This window comes from Thunnus albacares, chromosome 2, assembly GCF_914725855.1.
Source record: "Thunnus albacares chromosome 2, fThuAlb1.1, whole genome shotgun sequence".
NCBI lineage: Eukaryota > Metazoa > Chordata > Actinopteri > Scombriformes > Scombridae > Thunnus > Thunnus albacares.
The window spans coordinates 17689890-17709211 of NC_058107.1; the positions used below are offsets into that span (position 1 = coordinate 17689890).

At 39.0% G+C, this 19322-nt stretch overlaps 3 protein-coding genes across 3 annotated transcripts; all 3 read left to right on the forward strand.

Annotated features, from left to right (window-relative positions):
- The first annotated feature begins 1731 nt into the window (after positions 1-1731).
- Positions 1732-6369, forward strand: LOC122994624 (arrestin domain-containing protein 3-like). The gene is made up of 6 exons (XM_044369415.1): positions 1732-2041; positions 2957-3014; positions 3209-3356; positions 4320-4416; positions 5082-5338; positions 5531-6369. The coding sequence occupies exons 1-6, from the start codon at positions 1786-1788 to the stop codon at positions 6152-6154; spliced, it is 1440 nt and encodes a 479-aa protein (XP_044225350.1). The 5' UTR covers positions 1732-1785; the 3' UTR covers positions 6155-6369.
- A 742-nt stretch (positions 6370-7111) lies between these two features.
- Positions 7112-10834, forward strand: LOC122994638 (arrestin domain-containing protein 3-like). The gene is made up of 6 exons (XM_044369439.1): positions 7112-7453; positions 7736-7793; positions 7890-8034; positions 9038-9113; positions 9376-9632; positions 9893-10834. The coding sequence occupies exons 1-6, from the start codon at positions 7198-7200 to the stop codon at positions 10274-10276; spliced, it is 1176 nt and encodes a 391-aa protein (XP_044225374.1). The 5' UTR covers positions 7112-7197; the 3' UTR covers positions 10277-10834.
- Positions 10835-11135: 301 nt separating this feature from the next.
- On the forward strand, positions 11136-18718 carry LOC122994622 (arrestin domain-containing protein 3-like). Its single transcript, XM_044369400.1, has 6 exons — positions 11136-11596; positions 13005-13062; positions 13257-13404; positions 16301-16397; positions 17085-17341; positions 17520-18718. The coding sequence occupies exons 1-6, from the start codon at positions 11341-11343 to the stop codon at positions 18141-18143; spliced, it is 1440 nt and encodes a 479-aa protein (XP_044225335.1). The 5' UTR covers positions 11136-11340; the 3' UTR covers positions 18144-18718.
- Positions 18719-19322: the final 604 nt, after the last annotated feature.

Here is a 19322-nt window from a genome sequence, read left to right on the forward strand (position 1 = left end):
CTCACTTTCCAGATCCGGAACTACCCACTTGCCCCAACCATATGTATGTATAGAGCGAGTAGTAGAGGTTCATACTGTGGATACATTACTGTGGATAGGAGACATGGATGACAATTGTGAATTGACGGCTGAAATAGGTGTTTTGTATGAGTTTAGTTGGCTGTGGAGGACATTTGATTTTTTGTTGTTAGGCTACCGTTTGTAATTGTAATACATAACAGTTTAGATTTTTATTATAGCTGAATTCAGACTGAATAACACAATATACTGCATCTCTCTGTCAATGAGGTTATAGTTTTGCAAGAAAGTGGAGCTTTGAGTTGAGATATTTTGTCACAGTACAGACAGGTGTGTTGAGGACTTGGCAAGTTTTGGAGAGGACTCTTCATCAAATTAAATTAAATTAAATATAGACGGTTCTGTTCATTCTAAGACATGTATATTTATTGAAATGTGGTGACATCTGTACATATAGCGCCCCAGATGCAGCGCTGTTGTCCTGTCATTAGACATTAGAGCCAGTGGTAAATCACCAAAAAGCTGCACAGATCAGTTCAGATCAATTCAGTTCAGATCAGATCGGTTAATTTTCTCCCCAGGTGTCAGGGTGGGGAAGCAGGACTGGACCCAAACGCAGAGGCCGGAATGCAGATTTGATAAAAATCTCCTTTAATCGTGGATGGTCACGAACAGGCAAACAGAGCTGAACGGAACTAGCAGACGAAACAAAACTAATGATCCAACAAAGACTCAACTCAAAACCAGACCTTAAATACAGACTAAACTAATCAGGGAATGGGGAACAGGTGACGAGACACGAGGGCATTGAGTGATTGGCTGAGGGAAACACAAGAAGCAGGGCAGGACTAACGAGACTGATACAGGGCAGGTGTGGGGAAGACACAGAGCAGAGCAGGGCTAACGAGAGTGAAGCAGGGCAGGTGAGGAGGAGTACATGAACACACAAGGGAAACACAGTAACAAAACCAAAACACAGAAAACACAATACTCTAAATATAACCCACACCAACCTGTCCAAGAACCATCATGAACCTAAACTTAAAGTATACAACACACCAGGCTAAACAACAAAAGGCAGTCCAAACCCACCACCCAAACAAGACCCATATGACCAGAAGGACTAAACAGAACTGCAAACCAGGAGACCCCAAAGAACACAAGAACATAAAAAGACCAAAAAATACACAAAGTCCAGGCAGGGTGTGACACCGGGCTGATGACACAGGACTCGGGCTGCTGCTGCGAGATGACTGGCTGGTCTCACCCGGCCTGTCTCACCCGGCCAGCGGCTCCTCACATCTAAGAAAATGTCGCAGCACATTTTTAATCACATGTTTTTTGGAAAAACTGAACAAATTAACTAAACTATACTGGCTAATGTAGGCCCAGCAAGGGCACTCCTCTACACCAAAACGCTAACAGAAAGTTAAAACTGAAAACCATTGAGACTGAAAAAAAAACTGTCACTGAAAAAAAGACAAACATGAAGAAAAAATTCTGAAGGTTGCCATTGAAAAACACATGATAATGCAAAAAAAAAAATATATCCAAATAAAATAGGTTTATAAGATTGTAAATTTTTAAATGCCCATGTCAACTTTTGTTCTTAAAGGTCTTTGGGCAGGTTCGAAAAGGTGTGGTCTATATGTCCCCCAATTCTAGTGACATGAGAGCCCCATCACACGCTAGCATCAGTGAGGACGGTGGATCAATCATCGATATCATCTCTTGTATCATCTCATTTACCAACTCTTCCCTACAAAAATGCCTTCGATTCAAAGCTTAACGATGACTTACGATGCGCTGAATGAAGACAGGACGTTTTCGGAGGGAGACACTCTAACTGGAAAAGTAACACTGGCCTTATTAAAGGAGATCACAGTTAAAAGCTTCTTCGTGAAAGCAAAAGGAGATGCTCACGTGTGTTGGACAGTATACAGCGGCGATGGCAGCTTCACATATTCTTCACACCGGAGATATTTCAAACTGAAGCAGTTTTTTGTTCCAGAGGGCTCAAAGGGTAGGCGGTAGACTTCTTGAGAGTTACCATAACCCATTTACGGTGCAGAATGTCTGTACTGTTTCCTCCCTGATTGTCAGTTCATGCTGTTTTTGGGGTTTTATTTCTTTCCTATTTGTCTCGTAATCTGTCATCATGACACAATGACTCACTGATGTTAAAATGTTCATAGCAAATTAAAAAGTAGCAATACCACAATATAGAAACAAGTTAAATCCTGCATTCTAAACTTAATGTTAAGTGAAAGTACAGAAGTATTACCAGTAAAATGAACTAACGCATCAATAACGTTGCAGGTGGTCGAGTTGGAGCTCATTTTAACTTCTTCAGGGTATAGTTTATTCCATAACCGTGTAAATGGTAAATGGACTGTACTTGAGTAGTCTTCCGACCACTCAAAGCGCTTTTTACACTACGAATCACATTCACACACATTCATACGCTGAATGGGTACAGGAGCTACCATGCAAGGTCCCCACCTTCCCATCAGAGGAAATCAAATCATTCACACACTGAGGGCCCAGCCATCAGGAGCATTTAGGTGTTAAGTATCTTGCTCAAAGACACATCGACATGCGGATTGGTGGAGCCGGGAATCGAACCGCCGATCTTACGATTAGTGGACGACCCGCTCTACCTCCTGAGCCACAGCCGTAAAGAGACTAACAATTATACTTTAACTAACCAGAAATTGCAGCTGTCACATCATTTCGTGTGAAAATGTACATTGTTGAAATTAAATGTACTAGAGGAGAAAATGGTCAATCTTATACAAAGTTCAAGTATCTTAAAATTGTACTAAAGTACATGAGTAAAAGTACTTGGTTGCTTTCCACCACTTGCCATTAATAGTAGCCTCGGACTAGAAATGGTGGTAGACTGACAGCAGTAACACCAAAATCTTTTGACTTGCAGATACTGTAATTCCTAGAGGGACCCATGTCTATAAATTCAGCATTAAACTACCATCAGTGTAAGTAAGAAGACTATTTACCAGGACATAATGTTTGCACTCTAACAATGTAATTCATTTTAACAAGGAGGACCAAATAACCTACTCCTGCACATTGTGTAAACATGTTAATCGAATTTTGATTACTGTTGTTAATGTATTTCAGATTACAAATGAAGATTGTGTAACATTAATGTGCTGGCTCCCCATTACAGAAGCATGCCTACATCGTTCAAGGGGACTTATGGGGACATTGTTTACACACTCGAAGCAAAGTTGTCCAGGAGTTGGAGGTTTGACCGTACAGTAGAACAGGAGATCAATTTTGTCTCCAAGTCCTTTCCAAACCTTCAATCTCTGATGGTACGTAAGATGTTTATTCATAGTACACAAATCTCTGATATTTCACTTGACAGCGACCTTATCCCCCTTTTTCCAGAGTATAGTATAAGGAGAGGAAATTTTGTAATGTGATTTTACAGAAAACAAAATAATTTGGTATTACGCAGTTCACTTGATTCACATTAAAAATATATTTTCTCACTCACCCCTAATACTGTTAAGCCATGCAGATAATTTTAGTTTTATGCACTGAAGAGATTTTGCTCTGCCGCCACTGCAGTATAATAGAGATAATAAACCTTTATAACAGAGGACATTTTGAAATGTCATATTAGGAAAAGTGCAATTGTAATTAATTAATAACAATAACTAATTTATATATTCAATTTAGATTTCTCAGTTCCAGGGTCTAGGTATTGTGCAATATCACTCACTGGTTTGGCTTACTGCAATGTATAAATAGAACAGATGATTAACAGTATTAGCTCTGATTGTGCTTTTCCTGTTATGACAAGTGAAAATATCTGCTGTGATAAAGACCTTCTGGAGTTTGGATTTGTGCTGCTCAAATGTTTTAAAATATTAAATTTTAAAATCTCAACAGCAATGTACCGTTCAAGAAGCAACGTTTCAGGTAATCTGGATAATTAAGAGGAATATGATATATCAGACTTTGAACACACACACAATAGTAGAACATAGGATGAGTTCATTGTTGATTTGGCTCTGCACATGAGATTTTTTGACAAAAAGAAAAATATAGAAAATTTCCAGCCTTATCCTCTAACAGACCTTACCTTGGGCAGTTTTCATGGGGACTATTTCTTCTGTAGAAAGAAGTAAGAGATGAGATTCAAAAGTTAGTGTAGAGATATGCACTTCTAATCCTGAGGACCTGGGACTTTTTTTTTTTTTTTTTAAACTTAAAAAAATATATTTTTAATTTTTTAAAATTGATTGTTTCATGTGTTTATTACATTCTAGTCACGTCAAGTTGGTTCAACAGAGAAAGAGATGGGGCCTTTCTCAAAAGGACAAGTAAAAATGGATGCCATCATTGACAGGAGGGCTTATGCCCCAGGTAGTAAAATTCTTTTTCAGATATGGTAGGTTCAAGTCATGGTGGGAGATCTTCTGCAGAGAGCAGATACTGGAAACTATTTTTTGTCATATGATAGTTGTCACAGCATTAATATTGGCCTTAAAGTACATGAATTGTCTTATCCAGCTGATTACTTATGCTAACAAGAAAGAAACTGAATGCACTGTACAGTCATCTCTCACAGAGAAGCACTGGTGTAACTAGTAACATTATCAATGGCTGCATTCCATTTAGATGTGTCCATTTCAGTGCTCTGGTATTGCACTTGCTGGTTTACTTTTGTGACTTCTTTGGGTACTTCATAACACTTTACCCATCATTCATGGTATAAGTTACACCAATACTCCTCCTGCTATGACAAGTTCCAATGTCTGCCATGCCAATGGTCTTACTTGTCAGTGATGGTTTTATTAAAGCATATAAAAGAAGAATTGATAGAAATTTTGGTAAAGGTTTAGGGGGTTAGGGGTGTTACCTGACATACGTTATGATTACATCCATACTGTGGTATTTCTAGTCGTGGGTCATATAGTATTTTCAGATAACATGCATGGAGTAATAAATGAGTAGGAGCACACTGAATTGTGTTATGTGGACCTTTAATTAGAATAAATTATTAATTAAAAATGTTGTTTTTCTTACAGGAGAAACAGTGGTGATTGTTGCAAAAATCAACAATGCCTCATCCAGTGACATGACACCCAAATTCAGTTTAACCCAGAATGTGGTGTACCGTGCCAACAGCAACACCAAACATGAAAGCAACGTTATCCAGAAACTGTGTGACAACTGTATTAAATCCAAAACACAGAAGGAGGTCAGATGTGTCATGAAGATTCCCTGTAAGCAGATGCAGACAATCCACAACTGTGAAATTATCTCAGTGGAATATTATTTAAAGGTATGTAAAGACGTAACCGTTTGTATTTATGGTAAAGCACAGTAATCTGTAATCCAGTGATGAAGCTGTTTTTTAAATTTGATTTGTAAAACTGACCCATAAATATTGAATTGGTTGTGGCTGTTAGATAGTATATTGATATCCCATTTTAACGTCATTTGTTAATGAGGCATTCTTTTTTTTTTTTTTCAGGCGTATCTGGACATCAGCTTTGCTTTTGATCCGGAGGTCGTATTCCCACTGGTCATTATTCCTCGTGACCTAGCTCCTGGCTCTCAGTCTGGTGTTTCTGTGGGTCTCTATCCAACAGAGGTTTCTCAGGGTCCAAGCAACAGTGACTTCCCTCCCTCTGCGGTGGCCATGGGTTATCCTGCATCCCCACATTCAGGCGGTTATAGATACCCAGGAGCCCAACAGTACTCAGCACCAGCACCAGTGTACTCAGACAGCCAACCAGCATATGCTGGTCCGCCCACGTACTCTGCTCAAGCCACACACATGAGCAGGGGTTACAATAATCCAGCGCCACAGCAGCCTTCACCGTATGGATCCCCATTTTCATCTTCATCATCTTTTTCTGTGCTTCACCCACCGCCTACTGCCCCAACATTTCATCCACCCCCATCTGCTCCAGCAATTCACCCATACCCTTCTGCTCCACCAACATTCAACATGTCTCCAGCTGCTCCGCCATACAGCCTGCTGCCTTCTGCACCAATGATGAACACAGACTTCCTGTCTCAAACTGATGAAGCTCCACCATCTTATTCGCTTCTTTTCCCGTCCTCTGCTGATGAAAATTCTGATGCAAAATAATAGAACGTGTGCTTAATGACTGATTCAGTTTACTAATCCTGATGCAAAATACCAATAGGTAGTAACAAAGTATTAAAGCCTTACATTATACCTCAATAGTGTCTTGCAAAAATTTTAAGGTTGTAAGTGTAATTTTAAAGTGAAATGCATTGGGTGCAGTGTTAATTGTTTGCATGGTTTACATTTATATAGGCCTAAAAAAAGGGCTTTGTATCATGTATGAATTGTGACTACATCAGTGTTTTTAGGAGCCTTGTTCAACTCAACTGTCTGACCACTGTTGGATCATTTTTCCAGTATTAGTGTTTATACCTACCTCACTCTTCTGCTTTGAGGCTAGTCCAAAGAAACTTGACAACATGTGGCCTTCTATTTCAAGAAAAAATGTTTTTAATTACAGTATTAATTGTTTTTTATTTTAACTATAGCAGTCAACTATGGCCATATATTTTGCTGTATAGTGAGATAAAAACACACAACTTCTGTCTCTTTCACCACACAATAAAACCTGATTCACACATTGCCAATGTTTTTCGTCTGATTTATAGATTTGAATAAGGGACTGTCAGCTAAAGTTTCTTTGCAGATCGTTGAGTGTGAGTGAGGACTCTTTGATTCCTAGACTACTGTTAGGTATCACCATTTATTTTGTTTTATGGTTGAAGTACAAGGCCACAAGGTAGCACAACACATTAAATAGAAGATTTTTTCATTCATCTGATCTCTTGCATCTTGTACATCCATTCCTTTCTCTTCTCCTCATAAATGAATAATTGCACTGTGAAATAGCCCAATAACAAATACGATGTACATCGTTTTATAACGTCACTTTAAATTCAAATCTGTGTAAATAATCGTCGTGTGCAACCTGTTAACAACCTGTTGTGCGCAATGCTGTTGCGATACATGTATTGCCCAACAGTGAAGTGAAGGGCAGATGCGGAAGTATTCTTGTGACTCCACCCTTCAGGTGCGTGTTTATATAATTTTATCAGACTCGTGGCAGAAGTGATAAAACAGTACGTACAGCCGACTCGCCTAAAATGTCTCCGATAAAGGACTTCACTCTGACTTACGACGCTCTCAACAAAGAAAACACCTTTTCTGATGGGGACACGGTCACAGGCACAGTTAGTTTCAGTTTGAATAAAGAGACCAAAGTGAAGGGCCTTGTCGTGAAAATCAAAGGGGATGCGTCCGTCCACTGGAGAGAGGGAACTGGAGATAACAGGAGAAACGTTAGATCGCACAAGAGATACTTGAAAGTCAAAGAATACTTAATTGCAGAAGATGCAAAAGGTAGCTAAAAAATGTGAAGGTGTGGTTGGTTGAATTGCTTGCTCAGCTTTTAGCCTATTTGTTAAAATGGATATTTTACAGGTTACTAATGACGTAGAGCCACTGTCTGCTGACGGCTTTTATCGCAAAGTGCTGTATGTACTTTATTGTCAACATCATTTTATTTCTTTAGATAAGCTCAGTGATGGCTCTATGACTTGTAAGAATCAACTCACATTTGTGAACTAACTTTGTTCTCTACAGGAAAGTGACAATTACCCTTTTTACCCACTTTTTTTGCAGACAATGTTCTTCCCGAAGGGGATCATCGCTTTAAGTTCAGCCTTAAAATCCCACAGGGGTAAGTGACGACTTATTATGATTAATTGTTTGCTTTTATAAATAACTGGACTGGACTGGTTCTCTCTTCTTCTCTTCTCTCTTCTTCTTTTCTCAGGGACATGCCACCATCCTTCAATGGGATTCATGGAAAGATTGTTTACGTGCTTAAAGCAAAGCTGTCCAGGAGCTGGCATTTGCCTTCTTCAGAACAAAAAGAGCTCAATTTTGTTACCAGGTCTTTCCCACAATCACAATTGATGGTAAATGTATAATGACACGTCATGCATTTAATAGAATTTTATTTCCACTCGTTAATTTAAACAATATGTTTGTCACAGTTTGGGTATTAAACGACAATGGAGGCGATCTGAAATGCAGACACGCCCAAGCAAAACAGGTTGAACCATATTCACAAAGTCAATAAGTAGGCTTACGGTACAGTACAGTATGTCAAAAACATGCACATGCGCAGAAGGTGAAACAGATCATATACAGTATGTCCTGAGGCTAAATGAGGGAATGAGGGACGGGAGTGTATGGAAGTGCAGGATCAGATGACTGGCAGCGGTCAGGAATCTCTGAGGCCATCTGGTAGAAAGGTGGGAAATGACAAGATCTGGAGATCCATATTAAATCCAGGGGAAGGGGGAAGAGAGAAGGTTATGAGAGTGGAGGAGGAGAGAGGGAAATGGAGCAGGTGACGAAGTCAATTGACTTAAGAGACAGTTGGTCTTTTTAAGTGTGAAAGCAGTCATACAGTTCAGTATAGGCCTGAGTTCCACTAAGTCTGCCATGTAGAAAATTCTAACATAACAGTGTTTTATACTTCAATACAATTGGGAGGAGAGGGACAGCAGGAGATAATCTGAGAGTTCACGCTTGTGATGTCTGATATGTTGAGAAACACACAAACCGGCTGCTTGCATAAACAGAGGTTGGAGTAGGTTCTGCTGCAAGAAGTGGAGTTGGCAGTGAACAGTGTTGAAAGTGTGGATTGCACTTATTTATTTGAATGGCTCATTAGAGAGTCAAGAAAACATTTACAATATTGCTCAACCCCATCTCAAACCTGGACATGGAAGATTCCTTTTTAGATTTCAAAGTGTTCACTTTTATGGTGTTATTCTAGACAAGGTTGGCTTAATTCAAAAGTTAATAGTAAGACGATAACTTTTTCCCCTGAACTTTGAATTTCAGCCGTATGAAGAAGTAAGTTTAAATAAAATGTCAGTATAAAATGTTTGTTTGTATGATTTGTTCAAGTGTCCCCAGGCTGGATCTGTCAGCAAAAAAGACGTCCAGATGTCTGCCACCATCAACAGAAAAGCTTGCTCTCCAGGTAAAGTCCCTCCAGGTTACTAATAACATAACCCAGTGTCCCTGTAGGACATAAACTACAGTGTGTTGTCAACTGATGTCGGATGTTTACAGCTTTTTACATTTTTAATTGCTAATTCACATGAAAATCCTTCTGGTATTACATTAGAATGATTATTACATCTCAAATTAAGTTTATATAAGATTTTTTGTGATGTACTATGGTGACATTATTCCAGAAAAATCAGAGCATATTCAGATTTTATTATTAATTTTCTTTATAGGTGAAACTTTGTCTATTGGTGCCAAAATCAACAACTCGTCTTCCAAAAAAGTAAAGCTCAAATGCAGTTTAGAGCAGAGAACAGTGTACCGCGCCATGGGCTCTAGGAAAGTCACTCACTACAGCCTGTGCAAAGTGGTTGGGGACACAGTCGCACCAAACTCAGAGGAAAGTGTCTCCTGCCAATTGAAGATTCCTGAAAATATCGTCCATACTGTCCATAACTGTGAAATCATCTCGGTTAAATATGAAATTAAGGTATGTAATAATGTAGTATTGACATTAAATCATAGTGGTAAAGTAACTGTAGCACATCATTAGAAATATAAAACTACATAACAGCACAACAGCTTGTAAAATCACAGTATCAAATGCTGTATAAACATAGACACTATAATACAGGATGATCAAGCCAGCAGGGCCATAATAAAAATTAATGTCAAATGAATCAATTATTCTGGCAGTTTGATTGAAATCATTTCTGATCGATCTTACATCTCAATTTTTCTATGTCCCAGGTGTATGTGGACATCAGCTTTGCCACCGACCCAGAGGTGTTGTTTCCACTGGTCATTGCTTCTTCCAGCGTCCTTACCCATCAGCTTGGTGACGATTTTGGTCCCTACCCAGCTGCAGCTATGGGGGCCCCAAGCTACAGTGACTTCCCTGCCCCTGCTTACCCTTCTGGACCTTATCCTGTACCTGCAGCTCCGGGTGCTTATGGATACCAGGCACCAGGTCCTGCTCCGTATGGTTTTGCAAGTGCAGCTTTCCCCCCCTCTTTAGTGCAGCATCAAGACCCTTCTGCTCCACCTCAGTTTCAACATGGAGAACCTCCATCTTACATGTCTGCTTTCCCGCCTTCTGTCAACAGTAGCAGTGAGCCTGATGGCAAAGCCTGAGCATCAAAAACAACACAAAATACTCATGTAGCTGATAATACTAATAATACTACACTATAATAATACTCTACTACTATAATAATACTCATAATGTGTTTGCAAGTAATGTAACTGAAACTAAATTCTGAAATTGTGCTACTGTTACAGTGTGTGTGTGCTACAGTTTTTAGTTATCTTATACATGCAAACATATTGAATGTACATTGTGTGTGTGTGTTATGATGGGAAATTACCTTTCTATGCTCCATGTAAATCCCATTGTTGTGAGAAATTATTAGATTAAGATTATTAATAGTTATTTTGACTTTATTGCTTACTTGATTCATTAATTGATGGCAGAGCCCAACAAATCAGTTTATGCCCTTTAGTTCAACAAGTTTCCTTCTAGGTGCAAGATTAAAGTTGACCGAGGTGGAACCACCAACAACTGATGTGGTTTTGAGTTGTAAACAAAATGCTAAATATTTTACAGAGAACAAGATACTCTATGACTTTCAGGCATAAAGGGAACTTCTGTTTTTTTGTTGGCTGTGAAATAAATTGTTGAAATTAAATCGATTTTGTTGGTGAATATGGTTTGAATTTGTTGGTGAACATGGTTTTAATTCAGACCACTGAATATTCTAATAATATTCAGTAATTCATAATATATTTATTGTTACCAAGGCCCTTCACATTCTTTGTGAAAGTGGGCGATCCTATTCAACTTGGAACAGTTTTCTGCTTATAACAGATTTATGCTCTTCAAACCTAATTGGTAGTCCATGGAGTTGTAGCACACTGGTTGCACACAGATTATCTTTATATCATAGTAGTAAACATGTTTCATTGCCAGTGTTTCCTTTTTCAGTTCACGTTATGTTTTCGATGTCAAAATTGCAGTTGCTATTCTGGCCTCATAACGTCACCTCTCTCGTCTGAACATTTGATGGCAGTAGAGGTCTTGGAGCAGACTTTCAAAAGGTGTGGCCTATACGTCCCCTCTCTCCAGTCACATGAAAGACCCTTCACACGCGAACGACCAGTGAGGGCGGTGGATCATTTACTAACTCTTCTCTACAAATATGCCTTCGATTCAAAGCATAACGATGACTTACGATGCGCTGAATGAAGACGGGACGTTTTCGGAGGGAGACACCATAACTGGAAAAGTAACACTGGCCTTATTAAAGGAGACCACAGTTGAAAGCTTCTTCGTGAAAGCAAAAGGAGACGCTGAAGTGCGTTGGACACAAAAGAGCGGCGATCGCACCCATACATATTCTTCACACCGGAGATATTTCAAACTGAAGCAGTCTTTTGTCCCAGAGGGCTCAAATGGTAGGCGGTAGACTTCTTGTGAGTTACCATAACCCATTTACGGTGCAGACCGTCACGTCATCATGACACAATGACTCACTGATGTTAAAATGTTCATAGCTAATTAAAAAGTAGCAATACCACAATATAGAAACAAGTTAAATCCTGCATTCTAAACTTAATGTTAAAGAGGCTATATTATACCCCTTTTCCACAAGTTAACACAGTTCCTTGGGGTCTTAATAAAATGTATCTTACATACTTTGGTCAAGATACCACAAGGATCAAGCACCACTGCAGCCTTCTCATCCTGTCCAAGCAGCCCCGTTCAGAACGGCCGGTTTGAGTGTAAATAAACTTAGATTTTGCTGTGATTTAATTGCAATAAACAGATCAAAAGGATGCCAAAATAACTACTTCATGATGTTGATTTGTAAAAAGCCTGAATTCATCCTTTGTCAGGTCTGTCTGTAAGATGTCAAGCAAACAAGTGTTAAAATGCTTGTTTTTTGAATGGAGTTTGGATCAATCAGAGCTATGCTAACATTGTAGCTGCTCCATCCACACTCAAAATAATGTAACCTAAAGGCATAAATATGGCAGCAACGTTATTGTTTATACATATAGATATCTATATACTGTTTAACTTTAAAAATATATAAATTCAACAGCATCTAAGATGTTTATTACTGATGACAGCAGCGGAAGTGGTGTGTGTCTCCGGTGTTAGCTCAGTCTAGGTTGAAAAGCAAGATTGAATATGAATCCATTTAATCCTGAAAGTTTAAAAAATAAAGTCCTCCTGCCAGTAAACTTCTCCAGATCAGAGCGGGATCGGTGATGTCAGAAGGGGCATCAAATCTGAATGGCTTGTTGAATCATATGAGCACAGAGCAAGCCAGCCCACACCAAACTGACTGGGCGGTCTTATTTCACAGCTTGTGTGTTAGTAGTCTCATCAGAGACCCAAATACATACATACAAGCACTGAAAAAGTGAGTTTTTCATAGTATGGCCCCTTTAAGTAAAGGTACACAAGTATTATTAGTAAAATGAACTAACTCATTGTGCAGAGTGGCTTTTCACTACTGTGTGCATCAATAATGTTGCAGGTGGTCGAGTTGAGGCTAATTTTAACTTCTTCAGGGTGTAGTTTATTTCATAACAGTTAAAAGAGACTAATAACTATAACTAACCAGAAATTGCAGCTGTCACATCATTCAGTGTGAAAATGTACATTAATGAAATTAAGTGTAGTGGAGAAGAAAAGGCTCAATCTTATACAAAGTTCAAGTATCTCAAAATTGTACTAAAGTGCATGAGTGAAAGTACTTGGTTGCTTTCCACCACTTGCCATTAATAGTAGCCTCGTAATAGTGATGGTGATAGGTTACTGTCAGTAGTAACACCAAAATCTTTTGACTTGCAGATACTGTAATTCCTAGAGGGACCCATGTCTATAAATTCAGCATTAAACTACCAACAGTGTAAGTAAGAAGACTACTTATCAGGACATAATGTTTGCACTTTAACAATGTAATTCATTTTAACAAGGAGGACCAAATAACCTTCTCCTGCACATTGTGTAAACATGTTAATTGAATTTTGATTACTGTTGTTAATGTATTTCAGATTACAAATGAAGATTGTGTAACATTAATGTGCTGGCTCCCCATTACAGAAGCATGCCTACATCGTTCAAGGGGACTTATGGGAAGATTGTTTACAAGCTCGAAGCAAAGTTGTCCAGGAGTTGGAGGTTGGACCGTTCAGTAGAGCACAAGATCAATTTTGTCTCCAAGTCCTTTCCAAACCTTCAATCTCTGATGGTACGTAAAATGTTTATTCATAGTACACAAATCTCTGATATTTCACTTGACAGCAACCTTATCCCCCTTTTTCCAGAGTATAGTATAAGGAGAGGACATTTTGTAATGTGATTTTACAGAAAACAAAATAATTTGGTATTACGCAGTTCACTTGATTCACATTAAAAATATATTTTCTCACTCACCTCTAATACTGTTAAGCCATGCAGATAGTTTTAGTTTTATGCACTGAAGAGATTTTGCTCTGCCGCCACTGCAGTATAATAGAGATAATAAACCTTTATAACAGAAGACATTTTGAAATGTCATATTAGGAAAAGTGCAATTGTAATTAATTAATAACAATAACTAATTTATATATTCAATTTAGATTTCTCAGTTCAAGGGTCTAGGTATTGTGCATAATCACTCACTGGTTTGGCTTACTGCAATGTATAAATAGAACAGATGATTAACAGTATTAGCTCTGATTGTGCTTTTCCTGTTATGACAAGTGAAAATATCTGCTGTGATAAAGACCTTCTGGAGTTTGGGTTTGTGCTGCTCAAATGTTTTAAAATATTAAATTTTAAAATCTCAACAGCAATGAACCTCTCAAGAAGCAACGTCTCAGGTAATCTGGATAATTAAGAGGAATATGATATATCAGACTTTGGACACACACACAATAGTAGAACATAGGATGAGTTCATTGTTGATTTGGCTCTGCACATGAGATTTTTTGACAAAAAGAAAAATATAGAAAATTGCCAGCCTTATCCTTTAACACAGTGGTTCTCAACCTTTTTGAGTCGTGACCCCCCAGAATAATCAGGTTAGTGTTCGTGACCCCCCCCACCCCACCCCGCTCCCTGAACTTTTTTGCCCACAGACAGAATAATAAATTCCATTTTGGCTTTAGTTTTTTTTTTTTTTTTAACATCTATTTAAATAACTGCACCTTCGCAGTCAACATGTGTGCATTAGGCCTAAAAGAACAATAATGGAAAGAAATATGGAAATGGAAAATCTGTTTACATCAGTTCATTCATTACATTTTCCTGTAAAAATGGAGATTCTGTCTGTTCTCTCAGTTTTTGACACACTTCCATTTAAAGGCCTGTTGCCTATCAATCAGTTCATTGTTTTTATCGTTATGTAGCAAGGACATCGTTCACTTACCCTCACACATTTTAGTGGGATGGCCGGGCCTGCTTATTTGAACAAAGCAACTCTATTCTTGGTTTTATGTTGGAGACTGCCACACAAAGATCATCTTTAACTCTGATGAGCTGTGATCTGTATTTGTTCTTGATGAAAGTCAGTGTGGAAAATGTCTTTTCATATAAATGTGTAGATCCAAAAGGAATGAATATAGCCATTGCAGCTTTTGACAGTCCTGAGTATTCCACAGCCACTGACTGCCAGAATTCTTCCAGTGTGCACGATGTGAGAGCAGTCTGTAATGTGTGGTCAGAAGAGAGGTCCAACATTGCATCCTCCAGTTCCGACAGCAGGTTTTGCACACTGGAGGTGGTGAAAGGGTGGCGTATCCAGTCGTATCTCTCTGGCATTTCATCTTTTGGGAAGTATCTGTTGAAACTGTCGAGTCATAACTGTCCATAAAGTCCTCGAGCTCAGGGAGCAACTTCTAAAATGCAAACTTTTAGTCCTTTTCTTGTTCCCTGCATAGCGCCAGCTCCATCTGTACACACGGGACCACAGTTTTCCCAACTTAGTCCCTCCTTGCGCATTTTACCGTCAAGCTTGTTAAAAATATTCCGACCTGTGCAAATTCCCTCCAGTGGCGTGCAAAACAACATATCCTCATGCATTTTTCCGTCGTAGCTGTGTCTTACAAATACAAGCAGCTGTGCATCACCTGACACATCTGTAGATTCGTCAATTTGCAGTGAAAATCTTCCACTTTTCTTTACTCTGTCCATGAGCTGGTTTTTAATGTTGTTTGCCACGTCATGAATACGCCGCCCCATTGTGTCATTTGACAAAGGAATAGTCCCAAGTGTGCTAGCTATTTTTTCAACATGCATAGCCCTCGTCATTGCAATGGCTGCAGGGCGGATGAGGCTGTCGGCAATAGTGTGGGACTTTTTCGATTGAGCCACCAGATATGCCAGGGCCTTAGCGGGGACTGTAGTATACTCAGTCACCACTGTCTTTTGGCTCCATAGTTTTCCCTCCTTGTGTCAAAAAAACTCTAAGGTTTGTTGATGTGTTTCGTTTCTCTTCTCTTGTTGGTAGCTTGGGGCTGTGTTGGAACCACTGGCGCCTTGCGTTTCTCAGTTGATGGCGCTGCTGTCTTTTCAGGTGACCCACCTTGAGACACCTCCTTTTGGCTTGAGTCTTGAGCTGGAATACTTTTTCTGAGAAGCCATCTCTCCATAGTCATTCCATATGATAGCTAGTAGCTAGCAAAACCGGTTATAAGCAGGTATTGTAGCACAAAGCAAAGAAATGATTTTGTGTACGGTGTGTGTGTGTGTGTGTGTGTTTGTGTATGCGTGTGTGTGTCCAATCAAAACTCAAGTGGGCACACTTTGAATCTCACACACTCAATAAAATCTATGCCAAGACAAATTATATCACTGGTACAGGTGGTAGAATGTAAAAAACAGTTTCCAGTCTAAAATATGTTATTTTATTTTTTTTCACACAACCATCTGACAACCTTCAGAAATTATCTCACGACCCCCAGGTTGAGAACCACTGCTTTAACGGACCTTACCTTGGACTGTTTTCATGGACTATTTCTTCTGTTGAAAAAAGTAAGAGATGAGATTCAAAAGGTAATATAGAGAAACACATTCCTAATTCTGAGGACCCGGGACTCTTTCCCTTTTTTAAAATGTTTTTATTTTTTTTTAAGTAAGTGTTTCATGTGTTTATTACATTCTAGTCACGTCAAGTTGGTTCAACAGAGAAAGAGATGGGGCTTTTCTCAAACGGACGTGTAAAAATGGATGCCATCATTGACAGGAGGGCTTATGCCCCAGGTAATAAAATTCTTTTTCAGATATGGTAGGTTCAAGTCATGGTGGGAGATCTTCTGCAGAGAGCAGATACTGGAAACTATTTTTTGTCATATGATAGTTGTCACAGCCAAACTACATGTTTTACTAAAACATGTAGTAATAATATTGGCCTTAAATTTCATGAATTGTTTTATCCAGCTGATTACTTATGAAAGAAATTGCGTGCACTGTACAGTCCTCTCTCACAGAGAAGCACTGGTGTAACTAGTAACATTATCAATGGCTGCATTCCATTTAGATGTGTCCATTTCAGTGCTCTGGTATTGCACTTGCTGGTTTACTTTTGTGACTTCTTTAGGTACTTCATAACACTTTACCCATCATTAATGGTATAAGTTACACCAGTACTCCTCCTGCTATGACAAGTTCCAATGTCTGCCATGCCAATGGTCTTATTTGTCAGTGATGGTTTTATTAAAGCATATAAAAGAAGAATTGATAGAAATTTTGGTAAAGGTTTAGGGGGTTAGGGGTGTTACCTGACATACGTTATGATTACATCCATACTGTGGTATTTCTAGTCGTGGGTCATATAGTATTTTCAGATAACATGCATGGAGTAATAAATGAGTAGGAGCACACTGAATTGTATTATGTGGACCTTTAATTAGAATAAATTATTAATTAAAAATGTTGTTTTTCTTACAGGAGAAACAGTGGTGATTGTTGCAAAAATCAACAATGCCTCATCCAGTAGCATGACACCCAAATTCAGTTTAACCCAGAATGTGGTGTACCGTGCCAACAGCAACACCAAACATGAAAGCAACGTTATCCAGAAACTGTGTGACAACTGTATTAAATCCAAAACACAGACGGAGGTCAGATGTGCCATAAAGATTCCCTGTAATCAGGTGCAGACAATCAACAACTGTGAAATTATCTCAGTGGAATATTATTTAAAGGTATGTAACAGTTTGTATTTATGGTAAAGCACAGTAATCTGTAATCCAGTGATGAAGCTGTTTTTTAAATTTGATTTGTAAAACTGACCCATAAATATTGAATTGGTTGTGGCTGTTAGATGGTATCTTGATATCCCATTTTAACGTCATTTGTTAATGAGGCACTCTTTTTTTTCAGGCGTATCTGGACATCAGCTTTGCTTTTGATCCGGAGGTCGTATTCCCACTGATCATTATTCCTCGTGACCTAGCTCCTGGCTCTCAGTCTGGTGTTTCTGTGGGTCCCTATCCAGCAGAGGCTTCTTGGGGTCCACGCAACAGTGACTTCCCTCCCTCTGCGGTGGCCATGGGTTATCCTGCATCCCCACATTCAGGTAGATATAGACACCCAGGAGCCCAACAGTACTCAGCACCAGCACCAGTGTACTCAGACAACCAACCAGCATATGCTGGTCCGCCCTCGTACCCTGCTCAAGCCACACACATGAGCAGGGGTTACAATAATCCAGCGCCACAGCAGCCTTCTCCGTATGGATCCCCATTTTCATCTTCATCATCTTCTTCTGTGCTTCACCCACCGCCTACTGCCCCAACATTTCATCCACCCCCATCTGCTCCAGCAATTCACCCATACCCTTCTGCTCCACCAACATTCAACATGTCTCCAGCTGCTCCGCCATACAGCCTGCTGCCTTCTGCACCAATGATGAACACAGACTTCCTGTCTCAAACTGATGAAGCTCCACCATCTTATTCGCTTCTTTTCCCGTCCTCTGCTGATGAAAATTCTGATGCAAAATAACAGAACGTATGCTTAATGACTGATTCAGTTTACTAATCCTGATGCAAAATACCAATAGGTAGTAACAAAGTATTAAAGCCTTACATTATACCTCAATAGTGTCTTGCAAAAATTTTAAGGTTGTAAGTGTAATTTTAAAGTGAAATGCATTGGGTGCAGTGTTAATTGTTTGCATGGTTTACATTTATATGGGCCTAAAAAAAGGGCTTTGTATCATGTATGAATTGTTTTCTGGTCTGGTCTGATTGGTTTTGTCCAGCCACTAATATAATCACTGAGACCTCAGTGACTACATCAGTGTTTTTAGGAGCCTTGTTCAACTCAACTGTCTGACCACTGTTGGATCATTTCTTCCAGTATTAGTGTTTATACCTACCTCACTCTTCTGCTTTGAGGCTAGTCCAAAGAAACTTGACAACATGTGGCCTTCTAGTTCAAGAAAAAATGTTTTTAACTACAGTATCAGTTGTTTTTATGTTTTTAACTATAGCAGTCAACATATATTTTGCTGTATAGTGAGATAAAAACACACAACTTCTGTCTCTTTCACTACACAATAAAACCTGATTCACAAATTTCCCAGTGTTTTTCGTCTGATTCATTCCTAGACTACTGTTAGGTATCATTTGTTGTGTGGTATCAGGCCACAAGGTAACACAACTTTTAAATTTTTTCATTCATTTGATCTCCTGCATCTTGTACATCCATTCCTTTCTTTTCTCCTTATAAATGAATAATTTCACTGGTGAAATAGCCCAACAACAAATACGATTTACACAATTTTATAAGGTCACTTTAAAGTCAAATTTGTGTAAATCATCATGTGCAACACTGTTGCGATACGTGGACTGCCCAACAGTATTTTGTCATAAATCTTTTGTCTGCTTGACATGGGGTGCATTTTAAGTCTCTTAATTGCATCTACGTTTCCCTCACTTGCTCTTTTCCTTGCGTCTTAGTCCCTCCTACCATAGATGCATGTAGAGACACAAGGAAACCAAGCGAGGAGAGAGGAAACCAAGGAACCTATAAAAGAAGGAAGGGTGGTTACATCATACCAACGTCCTGTGGTGCCAGACTTTGGTGCCAATTGTATTGAACGTCGTATGATCTTTGATGAAGAAATGCCTCTACCAAATGAAAGAACATACTTCAGACTAGAGAATACTGACTGATTTT